The sequence below is a fragment of the Planococcus citri genome, chromosome 3 (genome assembly GCF_950023065.1).
Source record: "Planococcus citri chromosome 3, ihPlaCitr1.1, whole genome shotgun sequence".
Taxonomy (NCBI): Eukaryota; Metazoa; Arthropoda; class Insecta; order Hemiptera; family Pseudococcidae; genus Planococcus; species Planococcus citri.
In genome coordinates this window covers 78957872-78972726 of record NC_088679.1, presented here as the reverse complement: position 1 = coordinate 78972726, position 14855 = coordinate 78957872, and the positions used below count along the sequence as shown (strand labels likewise).

General features: G+C 35.4%; 3 protein-coding genes and 1 pseudogene across 3 annotated transcripts; 2 read left to right on the top strand and 2 right to left on the bottom strand.

Moving 5' to 3' along the window:
* Window positions 1-598: 598 nt before the first annotated feature.
* On the bottom strand, window positions 599-3417 carry LOC135839549 (zinc finger protein 502-like). Its single transcript, XM_065355631.1, has 4 exons — window positions 3143-3417; window positions 1228-3060; window positions 1025-1150; window positions 599-948 (listed from the first exon to the last, which is right to left on the bottom strand). Exons 2-4 carry the CDS (start codon window positions 3049-3051, stop codon window positions 844-846), a joined length of 2055 nt encoding a protein of 684 aa, XP_065211703.1. The 5' UTR covers window positions 3052-3060; window positions 3143-3417; the 3' UTR covers window positions 599-843.
* Window positions 3418-3638: 221 nt separating this feature from the next.
* On the top strand, window positions 3639-5993 carry LOC135839553 (3-hydroxyisobutyryl-CoA hydrolase, mitochondrial-like; annotated as a pseudogene).
* A 100-nt stretch (window positions 5994-6093) lies between these two features.
* On the top strand, window positions 6094-11854 carry LOC135839551 (peroxisomal catalase 1-like). Its single transcript, XM_065355632.1, has 11 exons — window positions 6094-6842; window positions 7159-7215; window positions 7329-7503; window positions 7653-7794; window positions 9979-10129; window positions 10239-10418; window positions 10517-10708; window positions 10797-10949; window positions 11035-11267; window positions 11398-11530; window positions 11622-11854. The coding sequence occupies exons 1-11, from the start codon at window positions 6729-6731 to the stop codon at window positions 11781-11783; spliced, it is 1692 nt and encodes a 563-aa protein (XP_065211704.1). The 5' UTR covers window positions 6094-6728; the 3' UTR covers window positions 11784-11854.
* Window positions 11855-11978: 124 nt separating this feature from the next.
* Window positions 11979-14344, bottom strand: Pdp (pyruvate dehydrogenase [acetyl-transferring]-phosphatase 1-like protein, mitochondrial). Its single transcript, XM_065355633.1, has 5 exons — window positions 14021-14344; window positions 13802-13946; window positions 13589-13723; window positions 13003-13513; window positions 11979-12924 (listed from the first exon to the last, which is right to left on the bottom strand). Exons 1-5 carry the CDS (start codon window positions 14177-14179, stop codon window positions 12396-12398), a joined length of 1479 nt encoding a protein of 492 aa, XP_065211705.1. The 5' UTR covers window positions 14180-14344; the 3' UTR covers window positions 11979-12395.
* Between the last annotated feature and the right edge of the window lie 511 nt (window positions 14345-14855).

Sequence of the window (14855 nt, the reverse complement as noted above, 5' to 3'; positions counted from 1 at the left end):
TTGCAGTGACCTTTTTCAAAAATTCAAAAAAAACATTGATTTTTAGGCTCAAAATTCTTCAAAAATGCTCAAAAAACATTTTCATGAAAATATTTGATTTCCTCGCGAAATTTTAACCCATTTTGACAGGTTGCAGTAAACTTTTTTTAAAAATCCAAAAAGTCATTACTTGATTTTAAGGCTCAAAATTTTTCAAAAATGCTCAAAAAACATTTTCATGAAAATATTTGATTTTTCCGGAAAATTTTAACCCATTTTGATGTGTTGCATCACACTTTTTCGAAAATCCAAAAAATCATAACTCAATCTTGGAGTTTAAAATTTTTCAAAAATGCTCAAAACATATTTTCGCCAAAATATTTGATATCGTCAAAAAAATTTAAGTCGCAGAAAACTTTTTCAAAAATCAAATCATGGCTCAATTTTAGGGCTCAAAATTCTCAAAAAATATTTTTCTAAAGATATTCGAATTTTTCGCGAAATTTTAACTAATTTTGATAGGTCACAATGTCACTTTTGAATAGTTCTACAATCAGTTCATTTCTACTCTAAATGTGGGGGGGGGCAGGTATTCCAATTTTCAAACTTCTTCACGAAATACTAAGTAAATTGTCTTTAATTTTTTTAAAAAATGTACAGACATAAATCATAATCTTTTCGTAAAAAAAATTATTTTACGTTTGGTAACATTATTTTTACATTAGCTAAACTTTCACAAAAATACCCTGTAAAACTCGAAGAATACATTCGGGTGAATCGATAAATCAAAAATAAATTAAACAAAATATTCTCGGACGTAGAATAAAAAAATATAACAGATACGTTTTGCAGCTTCGTTATTTTTCAACATATGACGATACCTTCTTCAGGTTCTTCAGCTTCTTCAGCTTCCATTTTGATATGAACTTCGGTAATTGGTTCATTTGCGATATTCTCTCCTTCTGTAGGCTAAATTAAGAAAAAGAAACTGATGTAAAACATGTATTTTTCACCAACGAGTTTCGTATTCACTCATTTACATTACCTCAACAGTATTTTCGATACATTTTGAGTCTGCTGCAGCTTCACACGATGTTGAATTTAGATTAATTTCATCGACATCTTGATGAGTAATCTGAGGCTCTACTTTCTCTTCCTTCATATGGACAATCTAATAAAATCATCGTTCAGAATTAATAAGTATACACAAAAAAAAAATATTACGAATATAATATTCAAATAAAATACCTCTGGTTTTACTTTATTTTCGATTGTGTTACTAGCCAACGTATCAAACCTCTTGACTAAATTAGTTTGGAATAATTTTTGCAGACGACTATTCATTTGGAGTTTTAGATTCTCTTCTCTGGGCCGTGGAAGCGGTACAATTACTGCTCTATATCTATTCGTTTCCAGTCTTCGTTCCTTTTCGAACATTCCACTATTTACGATTGTCTTGAGTTGGGTACTGATACGTTCTTTCAATCCGAGTTTTTCAATTTCTGCAATCGCATTTGCTCGAAGATCTCGATCATTCGAACCTTGAGGTGAAAAAACAGACGTAACATTGCTCGTCTGCTGGTTCTCAACTGCGTTATTACTTTTTAACGAACGCATCATTTTATAATATTCAGCCGATTTTTGATTCTTCAAATCTTCAAACGAAATAGGCTCCGGGTTTGCAGCTGTATTGGAACTTTTCAACGTAGGCATCATTTTATAATACTCAGCCGACGTTTTAGGTTTCGGCGGTGCTGAAGATGGTGCAATCGGGACATTACTTTTGAACGTAGCCACCCTCTTGCTGGGAAGATTTTTCAACGAGTACTTATTCATGAATTTACACAATTGTTCGCGTAGTTTGTTCTTCAAATCGCAAGGAGACGACGAATTATCATTCAAATCCTGAACTAATCCACTTTCCAATTCCGGCGTTAGCAAAATGTTCACGACACTGTCTACTTGAGGATTATCGTAATCAATTTTCACGGTGGTTTGCTCGTGTTCGACTTTCGATACTACGAGAGGATCCATTTTCAGGTTATTTTTAATAACAGGGGGTGTATTTTGCGCAGCTAGAGCTTGTTGCAATAAAATTTCATCGTTTTTGTTTACGTATTTCTTCGTAGGGTTCTTATTCCATAAATGAATACGGATATGTAAACTAAGAGACACCTTCGAAGTGAAAGATTTCATGCAATAGTAACAAGTAAACACTTGCTCGCCGTAATGCTGTTTCATGTGAGATCTCAAACTCGCACTGTACGGAAAACATTTATTACAGTCGACGCAGACGTAAGGTTTAGCTCCGGTGTGTATTCTTTCGTGTCCATCCAACGCGTACTTCTGCCTGAACGCTTTATTACAATATTTACACACGTAAGGCCTTTCTCCGGTGTGAATTCGAACATGATGAGTTAGATTACTCCGATGATTGAACGATTTACTGCAGTATATACACTTGTACGGTTTCTCTCCGGTATGTATACGTTCGTGGACTCTCAACGTTCCCTTATGTATGGAAGATTTATCACAGTACGAACAATAGTAACGTTTGGTACTGATATGAATTTGAACGTGGGAATGGAGATTTTTCCGACTGGAAAAATATTTATCACAGTATCCGCATTTTATGGTTTTCTGACTGTAGTGCGTTCGTATATGGGATAAAAGGTTATACTTGGTTGCGGATGTTTTATTACAGTACGAACACCGGTACGGTCTTTCTCCTGTATGAGTTCTGATATGTAGGATTAGGTTACTCTTCAGACTGAATCCTTTTTCGCAGTAATTACAAATGAATCGATGATTTTCCGGCGACGAACTTCTATACACGGCGCCGATATCCTTGTGTATACGGAAATGCAGAGCTAGACCACTTTTCGTTGAAAATGATTCGTTGCAGACGTCGCAAGAGTGAGGTTTATCACCGATATGGGCTCGGATGTGAGATACCAAGTTACATTTTAATATGAATGATTGATTGCAGTAGTCACACGTAAATGATGATTGCTCATCGGGGATCATCTTATTCGGTTGATCCAAATCTACGTTCTCCAGTTCTGAATCCATTGTATGGATCTGTTTTGTAAATTGAGAAAATGGTGATTTTTAGTAAGTCGGTCGAATTAGTTACTAAATAGGAATTGGCTGAATAACTTACTGAATGGTTTATTTCAAATGAATGAGTTGAGATGATGAAGAGAAGAGATCTTCATTTTTCACACGACCCTACGACTTCCTCCTTGAAAGTTGATATTACTTCGATACTATAAAAAGGAATTCAACGGCGAAGGGTGAATAAATTTAGGTCGAATTTACGTTGAATTTTTCAAAATAAATAACTTTAATTCGAGAATTTTAGTATTATTTACGAAATGTTTTACATTTTTCCATTTTTGAAATTTGAATTTTGAATTGAAATCTTCGAAGATAACAAAAAATTCTACGGTTTACCAAGAATGAAGAAAGTGTACTCGAATAGCGGTAGTAGTGGTAAATATTATAAAAGTAGTCCAAAAAAATAACCCGTAGTTCCTTAAAAATGCATAGAGCGCGCCACAACTTTTTGAAGTAAATAAGAGTAGAAATAACCAGGCCTTCCCTTCTAAGTTCTAATACTTGACTCTTCTATTTCTTATCATTTCTTATCATTTCTATTTTTGCAGATGGTTTTTTTTTCGTGATTTTCATCGAAATAGTGTTGAAAATATTATGAAATAATGTCATGACATTGACTGAATAAAATAAAACAAACTATGGGTAAACAAAATCGTAAAGAGAGAAAAAAACTAAAATATGAAGATGATTTTGCAGATGACAACTCTCAAAGAATGTTGGAGAATCCAGAGTGATATGATAGTATCTAACATAGATTTTGATTCTGACTATAACTATGATAACTATGATGAAAATTTCTTTTCTCATTGAGTAATGCCGTAATACGTTTGTTCAATATTCATAAATAAATTGCAACATTCATTCTGATACATCCGAGTCTGGGGAACGGGGAAGGAACAAAAATGATACGTAAAATGTGTAATGTAGCATTATGTAAAAACTGTTTTGCACCTTTTACCTTATCATTTACATATAATCTTTATGATTACCTGTCCGTGAATACCCAATTTTTTATAAGATACATTTCATTTTACATGAACTGTAGGTATGTACAAGTCATTTATTCACTTTTTTAGATAGTCTAGCTCAGTTTTAAACATGGAATGTCAGTTGTGATTCAATTGTACATTATTTTCATTATGAGGCTCAAAATAAGTAAAGTGATCAGTCATTGGGACACCTGTCACCTATGTCCCAACTCCCAACATTTGGGATTGATCACTACCAATGGGACACATGTCCCAGTCGTTCGGATGATGGGGGGGGGGTAGATTGAAAGTTGAAAGTTGTTTGGAGTAAATTTGCATTCCTTGGTCATAAACTAACTGCCTAGACCACTTTGCGGATCTGAAAAACATATTTTTCACATGCGGTAGTGAATGGGTTAAATTTCAGTAAAAAATCAAAAATCAATTATCCGACTTTTTCATTTATCCGATGCCTCTCCGCCCCAATTGACATCGCATAATCGGGAGTCTACTGTAATATGTTTTAAAAAGTATTTTCATTTTCATTTTTACAGCTTTCTGCTGCCATCATGTTTCTCTCAACACGTCGTGTATTATCAACATTCAGAATGTTTTCATCGGCGACCTCAGACGAGGTATTATTCGAAGTAAAGAATAACGTCGGTATCATCACCTTGAACCGGCCAAAAGTTCTGAACTCTTTGAACGAACCCATGGTCTCGGCAATATATTCGAAATTAAAAGAATGGGAAAACGAGCGTTCTTTCGTTATTGTCAAAGGAGCCGGCGAGAAAGCGTTCTGTGCTGGCGGCGATGTAGTCTCAGCCACCAGAAACACATCGGAAGCAATCGAGTTTTTTCGTAAACAATACACCCTGTATTACTTGATTGGAATGTACAAAAAACCATATATATCGTTATGCGATGGAATAACTATGGGTGGTGGAGTTGGGATTTCTGTATATGGATCCTATATATGGATCCTATCGTATAGCAACGGAAAAGACTTTATTCGCTATGCCAGAAACTGCCATTGGTTTATTCGGTGGCTGTTATTTTTTACCCAGGTTGCGGGGAAAATTAGGTTTATTTTTAGGTTCAACTGGATACAGGCTGAAAGGAATAGATGTAGTCAAGGCTGGACTTGCTACTCATTTCATTCCTAGTGAAAACGTCACGGATTTGTTCAATAAATTGGTGAATAGCGATGCCGATTCGATTGAAGATATTTTGAATAAAACTACCGTAGATATCAGCGGCAAAGATTTCACTCTGAGTCCTTATTTAGATCTGATTAATTCGTGCTTCGGCGGAGAGTCAATCGAACAAATTCAAGTTCTGTTACAGAACGAAGGATCTCAGTGGTCTAAAAATATCTTAGAATTGCTCTCCAAAGTATCTCCCACATCTTTAAAAATCACTAAAAGAGGAATTGATCTGGGTGCTTCTCAAAATATTCGTTCTTGTTTTATTACCGAGTTTAGGTCGACTCGAGCTACGTTGAAAAAAACCATATCACCTGATTTTTATGAAGGTATGTCTCGTGAATTTCCATATTTGAATAAACATGAGTTGATTATACACGTATTTTGACGTCCTTAGGTGTTCGAGCATTGCTAGTTGATAAAGATGAGAATCCGAAGTGGTCTCCGGCGTCTGTACAAGATGTTAGTGATTCCGATGTTGAAAAATGTTTCGCTCCTTTGCCTTCTGAAGAAGAACTCGATATTTGAAATTTGAATTGAACTGGAAAAGGCGGAGAATGATATGTTGCATTGTGGATGGGAAATGTCTTCATTTGTTACCAATATTTTTGTATTTACGATTTATATGTTGGTATTTTATTAGTCAAAACTGTCAAAAGTCATAAATTATTAGGTATGCAATTTAAATTTCTAATAAACTCATGCGGTATAAGTATGACAATTGCCTTTTTGTGAAAATGGGAAATGATGGTTGCATTTTAATTGCTGTATTGCTGTATCCACCATTCATTGAGGTACCTATATCATGACTTATGTACGATACACAAAAAAGAATTTATAAGTGCAAACATGCCTAGGTATTTGATTACAAAGTATAGGTATGTTATATTTATGCTATACAAAATACAGTGCTTGGATTGATTGAGTTCATATCTAAGTAATGAAAGTAACCATTCCTGCAACAGGAAAAAATCAACCAAAGTTTCAAAATATTTCCTTATAAGCGGCTCCGACCTTCAAAATATCACGAAGGAGAACTGATGAGTTGAAACTGTGCATCAGTGTCAATATTTTTTACGCAATCCCATTGTTGTTTACGAGTCCTTTTGTTCTCAACCATGTGTTGAAATTTTAGACGCTGTTGTACTAACGAGCAAATGCCTCCAACCAATGGTGAATCAACTGCAGCTGCGTTGATACCTACATTTAGCTAGCACTATACATGCGTAGCAATTTTTTCTCATAAATTATCTCCGTTAAATTTCAGTTTTCCCACATCACTTTCAAGTGTTTTCTCAGCTGTACTTTTTTTAAAACTTTCCCTCGCTACCTTCCCGTTGCCAGGTAGCTTTTCATTCAAATACAGTCAGAATTTGAGTTGTTTTTCAGTACGATTTTTGTTTTTTAACCTACATACCTACTTACATATAATAGGTATTTTGATCAACTATTTTCAATGGTTGTATTCGTTTGCGGAAGGGTTCGAAAGTTATTCTTTCATGGAATTTTTGTTGTTCTTTTGATCGAATTTGTATTGGGACGTGAAAGTTGTGGGGGACCAGCTGCTGATGTGAGTATTTACTACTTGCCTACATGTTTGCATGAATGGGTTTTCTAAACGTCAAGTACGAAAATTAGATTGCATTATTTTTTTCTTCAAGTATGTCAAGTTGCTGCATTATTTTCGTATAGGTACCTATTTCAGTATTTTTTGTTTAAGATATAGGTAGGTTTGATCGGATTACGTCTGCTTAAATCTGATCAGAGCTTTTTGATCTTATCATATCAGATCAGATCCAATCCAAACAACCCCTGAATTCAGTTTAATCACATCAAAGTAGATTCCGTTTCTTATTTGGAATTTTAATTTGTTTTCTATTCTACAGATTTTCTCCACCAATGGCTCAAAATGTGATAAAGACGACAACGGAAGTGATTCCGAAGTACGTTCTTCAATTTTTTTCGTGATTTTAACCAATATTAGCGTTTCAGGTGTAAAATCACAATAAGGTACCAGGGTACCTAACTAATTTTCATTTTTGCTACACGAATCTAGAAAATAGAACACACGTTAGTAACCAGCTATGGAGTTCCTGTAGATAGTTTGACTGCATCTTTAACGGTTGGCCCTCAAGGACCTATGCTACTTCAAGATTCAATCTTTATTGATACAATTGCTCATTTCGATCGCGAGCGTATTCCTGAACGAGTTGTACATGCCAAAGGCGCCGGTAAGTAATAAGATCTGATCGAGTTAGACCAATTAAGCCACTTAGGCACCAATACCAATTTCAATAGGTAGAAAGAATTCATGAATCACCTATTCAATATAAAAAATTTTGAAATTAGTTCTATTAATGATTGGATTTATTTGTTACAGGAGCGTTTGGATACTTTGAGTGTACTCATGATATCACACAATACACAAAAGCGACTGTTTTTTCCAAAATTGGCAAAAAAACCGCCGTTGCAGTTCGATTTTCCACTGTTGGCGGTGAAAGTGGTTCTGCAGACACAGTTCGGTAAGGAAAATAATGATGGGAACTGATTAGATGAAATCAGATCTCGATATTTTGAGTTAAACTAAGTCTACAACTGGCAGAAAATGCTCCAGAAATCGAATTTGTGGCTCAGAAAATTCAGTTGGCCTTTTGCAGATAAAGATGTACCTGCATTAATCATGAGATGGCTTTTTGAAAAAAGTACGAGTAGGTATCACTCAAAAAAAGTGAAAATTTCGTAGAAAATTTTAATTTCGACAAAATTGTTTTTGAGCATTTTTGGAGATTTTGAGGCACAAAATAGGGATATACTTTTTGTAATTTTTGAAAACGTATATGCGTCGAAATTTTATATAAAAAATTCAAATTTTTTGACGAAAACGTTTTTTGGGAATTTTTGAAGAATTTTTGGCTCATAATTCGAGTTCTTACAATTTTTGGAATTTAATTAATAGATTTGAGCTTTTTTGAAAAATTGTTTTTTTTTTGGTAAGTTTGCTTTGCGAAGGGTCATTCCATGTCAACTCAACCAAAAAAAGGCGATTTTGAAAGTCATGTCATTCGATTTCGCTCAAATTTTTTTTACAATATATATCCACCCAGTAAGTAAGAACCGCGCAATTAGCTTGGTCCCAGCCCCCTTAGGAGGTGGGTGGGGGAGGGGCTTCCATTATTTTCACATTGTCTCGGGTACTCAACTTCAGCAGCCCATTCCTCCAAAACTATGATACTTTGATCAAAACTGATTTCACAGTTCGAAAGAGCATTGCATTTACAACTTTTTTTTAAGAATTTTGAAATTTTTAAAAGTTGAAAGTTAAACTTTCAAATTGAAAGTTAAAATTTCAAAATGACGCTGTATGTGGGAGCTACCATTTAAAATTTTGAAAATTTCCATAGATGTACCTTTTGATGCTTTTTCGAAATATTCAAGTTTCGAGATGGGATCTCTCAATGGAAGGGGAGCACCCCACCCCCAATTTTGGGCGAAACTTTCGAAAGAAAATCTAGGGCATGTGATGTATCGAATTCTATGTTTTTGGTGATGCTAAATACGAATATGGCGTCAGATTTTTGATAGGACCCCATCCACGGCCCCCAGAACCTCCCCAAAGGGGGTAAAAGTTCAAAAAAGTGTTTTGTTCGTGTGACGCATGGATTAGTGTGTTTTTGGTAATGCTGAGCACGAATATGACGTGAGATTTTTGATTAGACCCCATCCAAGGCCCCCAACAATGTTTTTGGACTTTCACCTATCGGGGGAAGTTCTGGGAGGCGATGGGTGAAGTCGATTCGAAAAACTAAGGCAATTCGTGTTCAGCGATATCGAAAACATACTATTTCATGAGTCACACGAATGTAACCATTTTCTTAGGGGGGGGGGTCATCCCCTTTGGGGAGGTGCTGGGGGCCTGGAGGGGTCCAATCAAAAATCTGACGTCATATTCGTGTTCAGCATCACCAAAAACACACTAATCCATGCGTCACACGAACAAAACACTTTTTTGAACTTTTAACCCCTTTGGGGAGGTTTTGGGGGCCGTGGATGGGGTCCTATCAAAAATCTGACGCCATATTCGTGTTCAGCATCACCAAAAACATAGAATTCGATACATCACATGCCCCATATTTTCTTTCGAAAGTTTCGCCCAAAATTGGGGGTGGGGGTGCTCCCCTTCCATTGAGAGATCCCATCTCGAAACTTGAATATTTCGAAAAAGAATCAAAAGGTACATCTATGGAAATTTTTTCAAAATTTTAAATGGTAGCTCCCACTTACAGCGTCATTTTGAAATTTGAACTTTTAATTTGAAAGTTCAACTTTCAACTTTTAAAAATTTCAGAATTTTTAAAAAGTTGTAAATGCAAAATGCAATGCCTTTTCGAACTGTGAAATCAGTTTTGATCAATGTATCATAGTTTTGGAGGAATAGGCTGCTGAAGTTGAGTACCTCGAGACAATGTGAAAATAATGGAAGCCCTCCCCCCACCCACCCCCTGAGGAGGCTGGGACCAAACTAATTGCGCGGTTCTTACTTACTGGGTGGGTATATATTGTAAAAAAAAATTGAGCGAAATCGAAAGACATGACTCAAAAATGTTGGTTTAGTTGACATGGAATGGCCCCGAAGTGGGTTGAAATTTATGAAGAATTTGCATGATATGGAGACCAAAAAAAGAGTACCTGTTTCTGTTAATTTTCAGAGATCCACGCGGATTTGCCATCAAATTCTACACAGATGATGGGATATGGGATTTGGTAGGAAACAACACACCGATATTTTTCATCAGAGATCCTATTCTGTTTCCGAGCTTCGTCCATACTCAAAAAAGAAACCCAGCAACTCACTTAAAGGTACCCACCAACTGATAGAAACAAAATAGGTCAGAAACAAAGTAGGTCATAAAGCAAGTTGATATTGAATCTAATCAATGGATCTGGTACCACTCTGTAATTTTTCCAGGACCACAATATGTATTGGGATTTCATTAGTTTACGTCCAGAAACAACCCATCAAGTTATGATCTTGTTTTCGGATCGTGGAATACCAGATGGTTACAGACACATGGACGGTTTTGGAAGTCATACTTTCAAAATGGTCAACAAAGATAACAAACCATTCTGGTGTAAATTCCACTTCAAGGTATTATGTTTTTCGAACAATTTCACTACTTACCTACCTATAACTATTCTAGCTTAATGTAGATTGATTTCTAGTATTTCATTTGAGATATTTTTCAGACTGCTCAAAAAATAAAAAATTTACCCGTAGATAAGGCTGCTGAATTAGCATCTTCGGATCCCGATTACAGCATTCGAGATTTATACAACGCTATCGATAAAGGAGATTATCCTAAATGGACTATGTACATTCAAATTATGACGATGGAGCAAGCTAAAACATACAAATATAATCCTTTTGATGTGACCAAGGTACCTATATACAATTATTTTTATTGATGTTGGATCAATCAACGTTACCTATACTTACTATCAGTATTTTCGATTTCATCTCTAACAGGTATGGCTGCATGAAGATTTTCCTTTAATTGAAGTTGGACAATTGGTGTTGAACAAAAACCCAACCAATTATTTTGCTGACGTCGAACAGTTGGCATTTGCTCCTAATCATATGATCCCTGGTATTGAATCTAGTCCTGATAAAATGCTACAAGTAAGTCTCTACTTCATGAATTTATTTCATTCCATGTTCGTAAAACAAATTCACGTACTAATAAAGAAATATTTTATTTATTTAGGGTCGTATATTCGCTTACGCAGATACCCAACGTCATAGATTGGGACCTAATCACTTGCAGTTACCAGTCAATTGCCCTTTTAGAGTTAATATCACAAATTATCAAAGAGACGGTGCCCAAACTTATTATAATCAACAAAGTGCACCTAATTATTACCCTAATAGCTTCGGAGGACCACAGCCGAATCGAAATGCCAACATTTTACCATTTCCAGTTAGAGGAATCGTTGACCGGTAGGTATAATCAGCCTACAGAGGGGTGAAATGTTGGAAACTTTCATTAGATTGATCCTAGTTTCTTCGAAGCTCTTACTTTAATTAATAATTTTGATTTTATTTTCATTTTTTGTGATTTCTTTTACAGGTACGAGACTGCTGACGAAAATAACTTCGAACAACCTCGACTGTTTTGGAAAAACGTGCTCAGTGTTGACGAACGTGAGAGATTGGTGCAGAATATCGTTGATCATTTAAAAGAAGCTGATGATTTTATTCAAGTTAGAACAAATGAAATCAATTCTAGCTAAAATTATCGTATAGGTAGTAATAGATGCATCTGATGTGCATACATATTGCTTCATTTTTCAGGAAAGAGCAGTAACGAATTTCTCCATGGTTGATGATGAATTCGGTAGCAAGTTGAGGGAAGGTTTGCAGAAAGTAAAACAGAGCCAAAATCAAATGAATTCGGTGTACAATGAAAACATGAACATGGGTTCGATAACAATGACATCGCAAACGAATCTGTGATGTTTCTTACTTTGATGATGAAATTTCTTCGTTTTTCAACCAATAAAGTGCCAGTCTAGATGATGATTCCACTCATTGTGTTACTTTTTTTTACCATTTACCAATTTTTTGATCTAAAAGCTTTTGATTTTTTTTCTGAAATCAAATCTAATGTAAATTAAATCCAGTTCTCTACATCAAAATAAACCGAACACATTGTTGAAACAGATATAGTAAAAATATACTTTATTAGCCATCGAAATATCACAAACTCAAATTAATTACGTACTCAAGTATGTACATTGGATAATCACAACATTCGGTACCATATCCAATTGACTAGTTCGACCTGTTATTTTAATTTTCAAATCTTATTTAGACTGTAGTTATCTTATACGGCACATCTTTCGTTGAAAGCTCGAATAAAAACTCCGAAAAATGACTAAATCGTATCAAGTTATTAGATCTTCTATTCTAACTAAACGAACAGTAGGATAGAAATAACGCAGATTGAATCTTCGTAAAACCTTAATACAAATAATTGTCAAAAAAATAATATGTCAAGTAGGTAATGTGTTAGGTACAGGAACAGCTACAGAAAAAAGAAAAGAAAATACTTCAAAAATCGATCGATCAATTTTCATCTTCGTGGCGATAATTCCGGCGCAAATATTCGGAATCAAAATACACAACGGTGACAGTGATATCATCTCGGACAAATCTGACTACATCTTGAGGCAGGGTTAATAGTTTGGAAAGACGTGCGTGCTCAATTCCATACTCAGTACCTCCCAAAACATTTCGAAATAAATGAGTGGCAGCATTTCTATCGATTGGTTTAACGTTGAAGCATTCCTTACGATGTTTCAGTAGGGTCGCTACGTCGCCAATTTTCATATCCTTATTAGGTAATCTGAACGCATTAAGGGTGACTTTACCACGCATATGTTCGCCTACTAATTTGACTGCTTGTAAAGGCGTTATCATATCCCATAAACCATCCGAAGCGATTATTAGAAATTTATCGCGAGATGTTAACGAATGATGAGTTATTTCGGGTCTCGCTGTAAGATATGGAGGAGTATAGTAGTAAGGAGCGATCACTTCTTCACCGAAAATAGGAACAACAAATTTTTTCAGAACGTCCACGCTCCATTTATACCTAGAAAAATACATAAAACGGATATAACAACAATATAAAATATTTCAGCCGAGTGATTTTGTTTCAAAAATGATTTACCTAACGTCACCGAAAGCGCGTAAAGGTGCTAACTGACCCAAAAGTCTATCTTGCGTAATGATTGTGTTCTTTTCACAATCGGGATGTTCATTTTTTATCCTATTCACTTCGGGAATATTATCAGCGTTGTGTTCGATGGTTAATTTTTTAGCCAACCAAGTGTTCTCTTCGGTCAACACTCCCAGGACAGCTTGACAATCTCCGACATTAGCCACATGTAAATGAGTACCGTCGATATGAGCGACACAACCAACAGCTCCGGACATAGCTACGTATAATGTTTTAACGTCGATATCCTTAGCGTTAGATTCTAAAGCTTCGGAACAGATATCCTGGTCTAGTTGTAAAATAGCTCTTTCTAACGCTTCTTCCATGAAAAAATTATCCTTACGATCGGATAATAAATGACGAACGTAGTTTACAAAACTACGATGGTAGAGTGATTTTAAATCAGCAATTAGTTCGCTTTTTTCGTTGAATTTTTCCAGTAAATCGATCTGTTCGGTTTTACCTGCGAAATATGAAAAGTTGAGTTGAAGTTATTTACGCATTTATCGATAAGTTCGTCGAGGGGAATTCGAGTTACCTTCTAAAAATGATAAATACTGTTGTAAAAGATCTTTTGGTAAGAGACTAACGCAAATGTAATCGGGTAATCTTTTAGATACTACTTGAGCACAGGCAGCACCTCCGTGTCCATCGAATACTCCGATCAACATTCCTTCAAGAAGAAAATCGTCACACGTTAATATTATGATGGACAATATTGGAAGAGAAATTCGTCTAGAATACTAACTACCTCTAGTCAATAAGCATCGTGCTTCTGATCGAGTATCCTCTATAGGAGAATTGGACGGAAGTTGATTCGAATCGAACGATTTGACTGAATTTGTTGACTGAGGGAATTCCAAAGTGAATTCGTGGTGACGAAGGATCTGAGTAACCTGAAAATACTCGTTCTTTAGCATCGTTTGAGTATCGTAGTATCTTAATATGAAATGAATTATAAGTAAAGTACTTCTTGTGGAGATAACTTTGGTTGACCATGGTGTCTGGCGGAAATGTGAAGATGAACTTTATTCAAATCGTTTCCAGATACAGCCTTGTATAAAAATTTGTACAATTTAGAACCGCTGGTCAAAGATCGCCGGTAACTGGACCACGTTTTCAACATCATTGTTCGTATTGAAAACTTGTAGTTGATTTAAAAGTTTACATTTTCGAGATTTTACTCGTTTATGAATTTATTTTCACTAATTTACGACGATTTTTCATTCATTTCGAATTTTCGAAGGGTTTTACTCTTTTTATTTACCATTTACGCAGCGAAATGGTTTGATAAGAATTTCGAGATGAGTAGCCAATCAGAATGCTTTGTGATAAAATGTATTCTTTTTAACCAATCAGGAGCCAGATTGTTATCAGTCTACACTCACATGGTGATAACAACAAAGCTAAGGAGATTTAGTGAAAATTATAGACAGTCTAGGGGAAGACGAAAATCTTCAACAGGAGAAAATTCAAATACCGTCCTCCAATGTGTAGCTCGCTTGAACTAATCCGACAGAGCGCGTCAGATCGAAATGGGTGCTAAGAAAACGTAAACATGCGAGTAAAACAGCCGTAGACGCATAGGATAAATGCGTTTTCTCCCACTTTTCATGAAAATGAAGTGGTTTGGAAAATTTTTTTTGGACTTGAACTAAAGAAGATGAAATTTCCTATCGATTGGTATAAATTTTTTTCAATTTCACACGAAAATGGTGATTTTTAATATTCATTTTTATGAACAAATTTTTATGCATGTCAATTTTGAATTAAAATTACGCGAAATTTTCATCAACTACATCGTA

Coding starts and splice junctions, on each gene's coding strand:
- Pdp (XM_065355633.1), bottom strand. CDS start 14,179: ATGATGTTGAAAACGTGGTCCAGTTACCGGCGATCTTTGACCAGCGGT. Junction 13,724..13,801: donor ACGATGCTTATTGACTAGAG/GTAGTTAGTATT, acceptor TTCTTCTTGAAG/GAATGTTGATCGGAGTATTC. Junction 12,925..13,002: donor CGCGCTTTCGGTGACGTTAG/GTAAATCATTTT, acceptor GTATTTTTCTAG/GTATAAATGGAGCGTGGACG.
- LOC135839549 (XM_065355631.1), bottom strand. CDS start 3,051: ATGGATTCAGAACTGGAGAACGTAGATTTGGATCAACCGAATAAGATG. Junction 1,151..1,227: donor AAAATAAAGTAAAACCAGAG/GTATTTTATTTG, acceptor TGATTTTATTAG/ATTGTCCATATGAAGGAAGA. Junction 949..1,024: donor GTATCGAAAATACTGTTGAG/GTAATGTAAATG, acceptor TTCTTAATTTAG/CCTACAGAAGGAGAGAATAT.
- LOC135839551 (XM_065355632.1), top strand. CDS start 6,729: ATGGTTGTATTCGTTTGCGGAAGGGTTCGAAAGTTATTCTTTCATGGA. Junction 10,419..10,516: donor GGTGTAAATTCCACTTCAAG/GTATTATGTTTT, acceptor GATATTTTTCAG/ACTGCTCAAAAAATAAAAAA. Junction 11,268..11,397: donor GTTAGAGGAATCGTTGACCG/GTAGGTATAATC, acceptor TTTCTTTTACAG/GTACGAGACTGCTGACGAAA.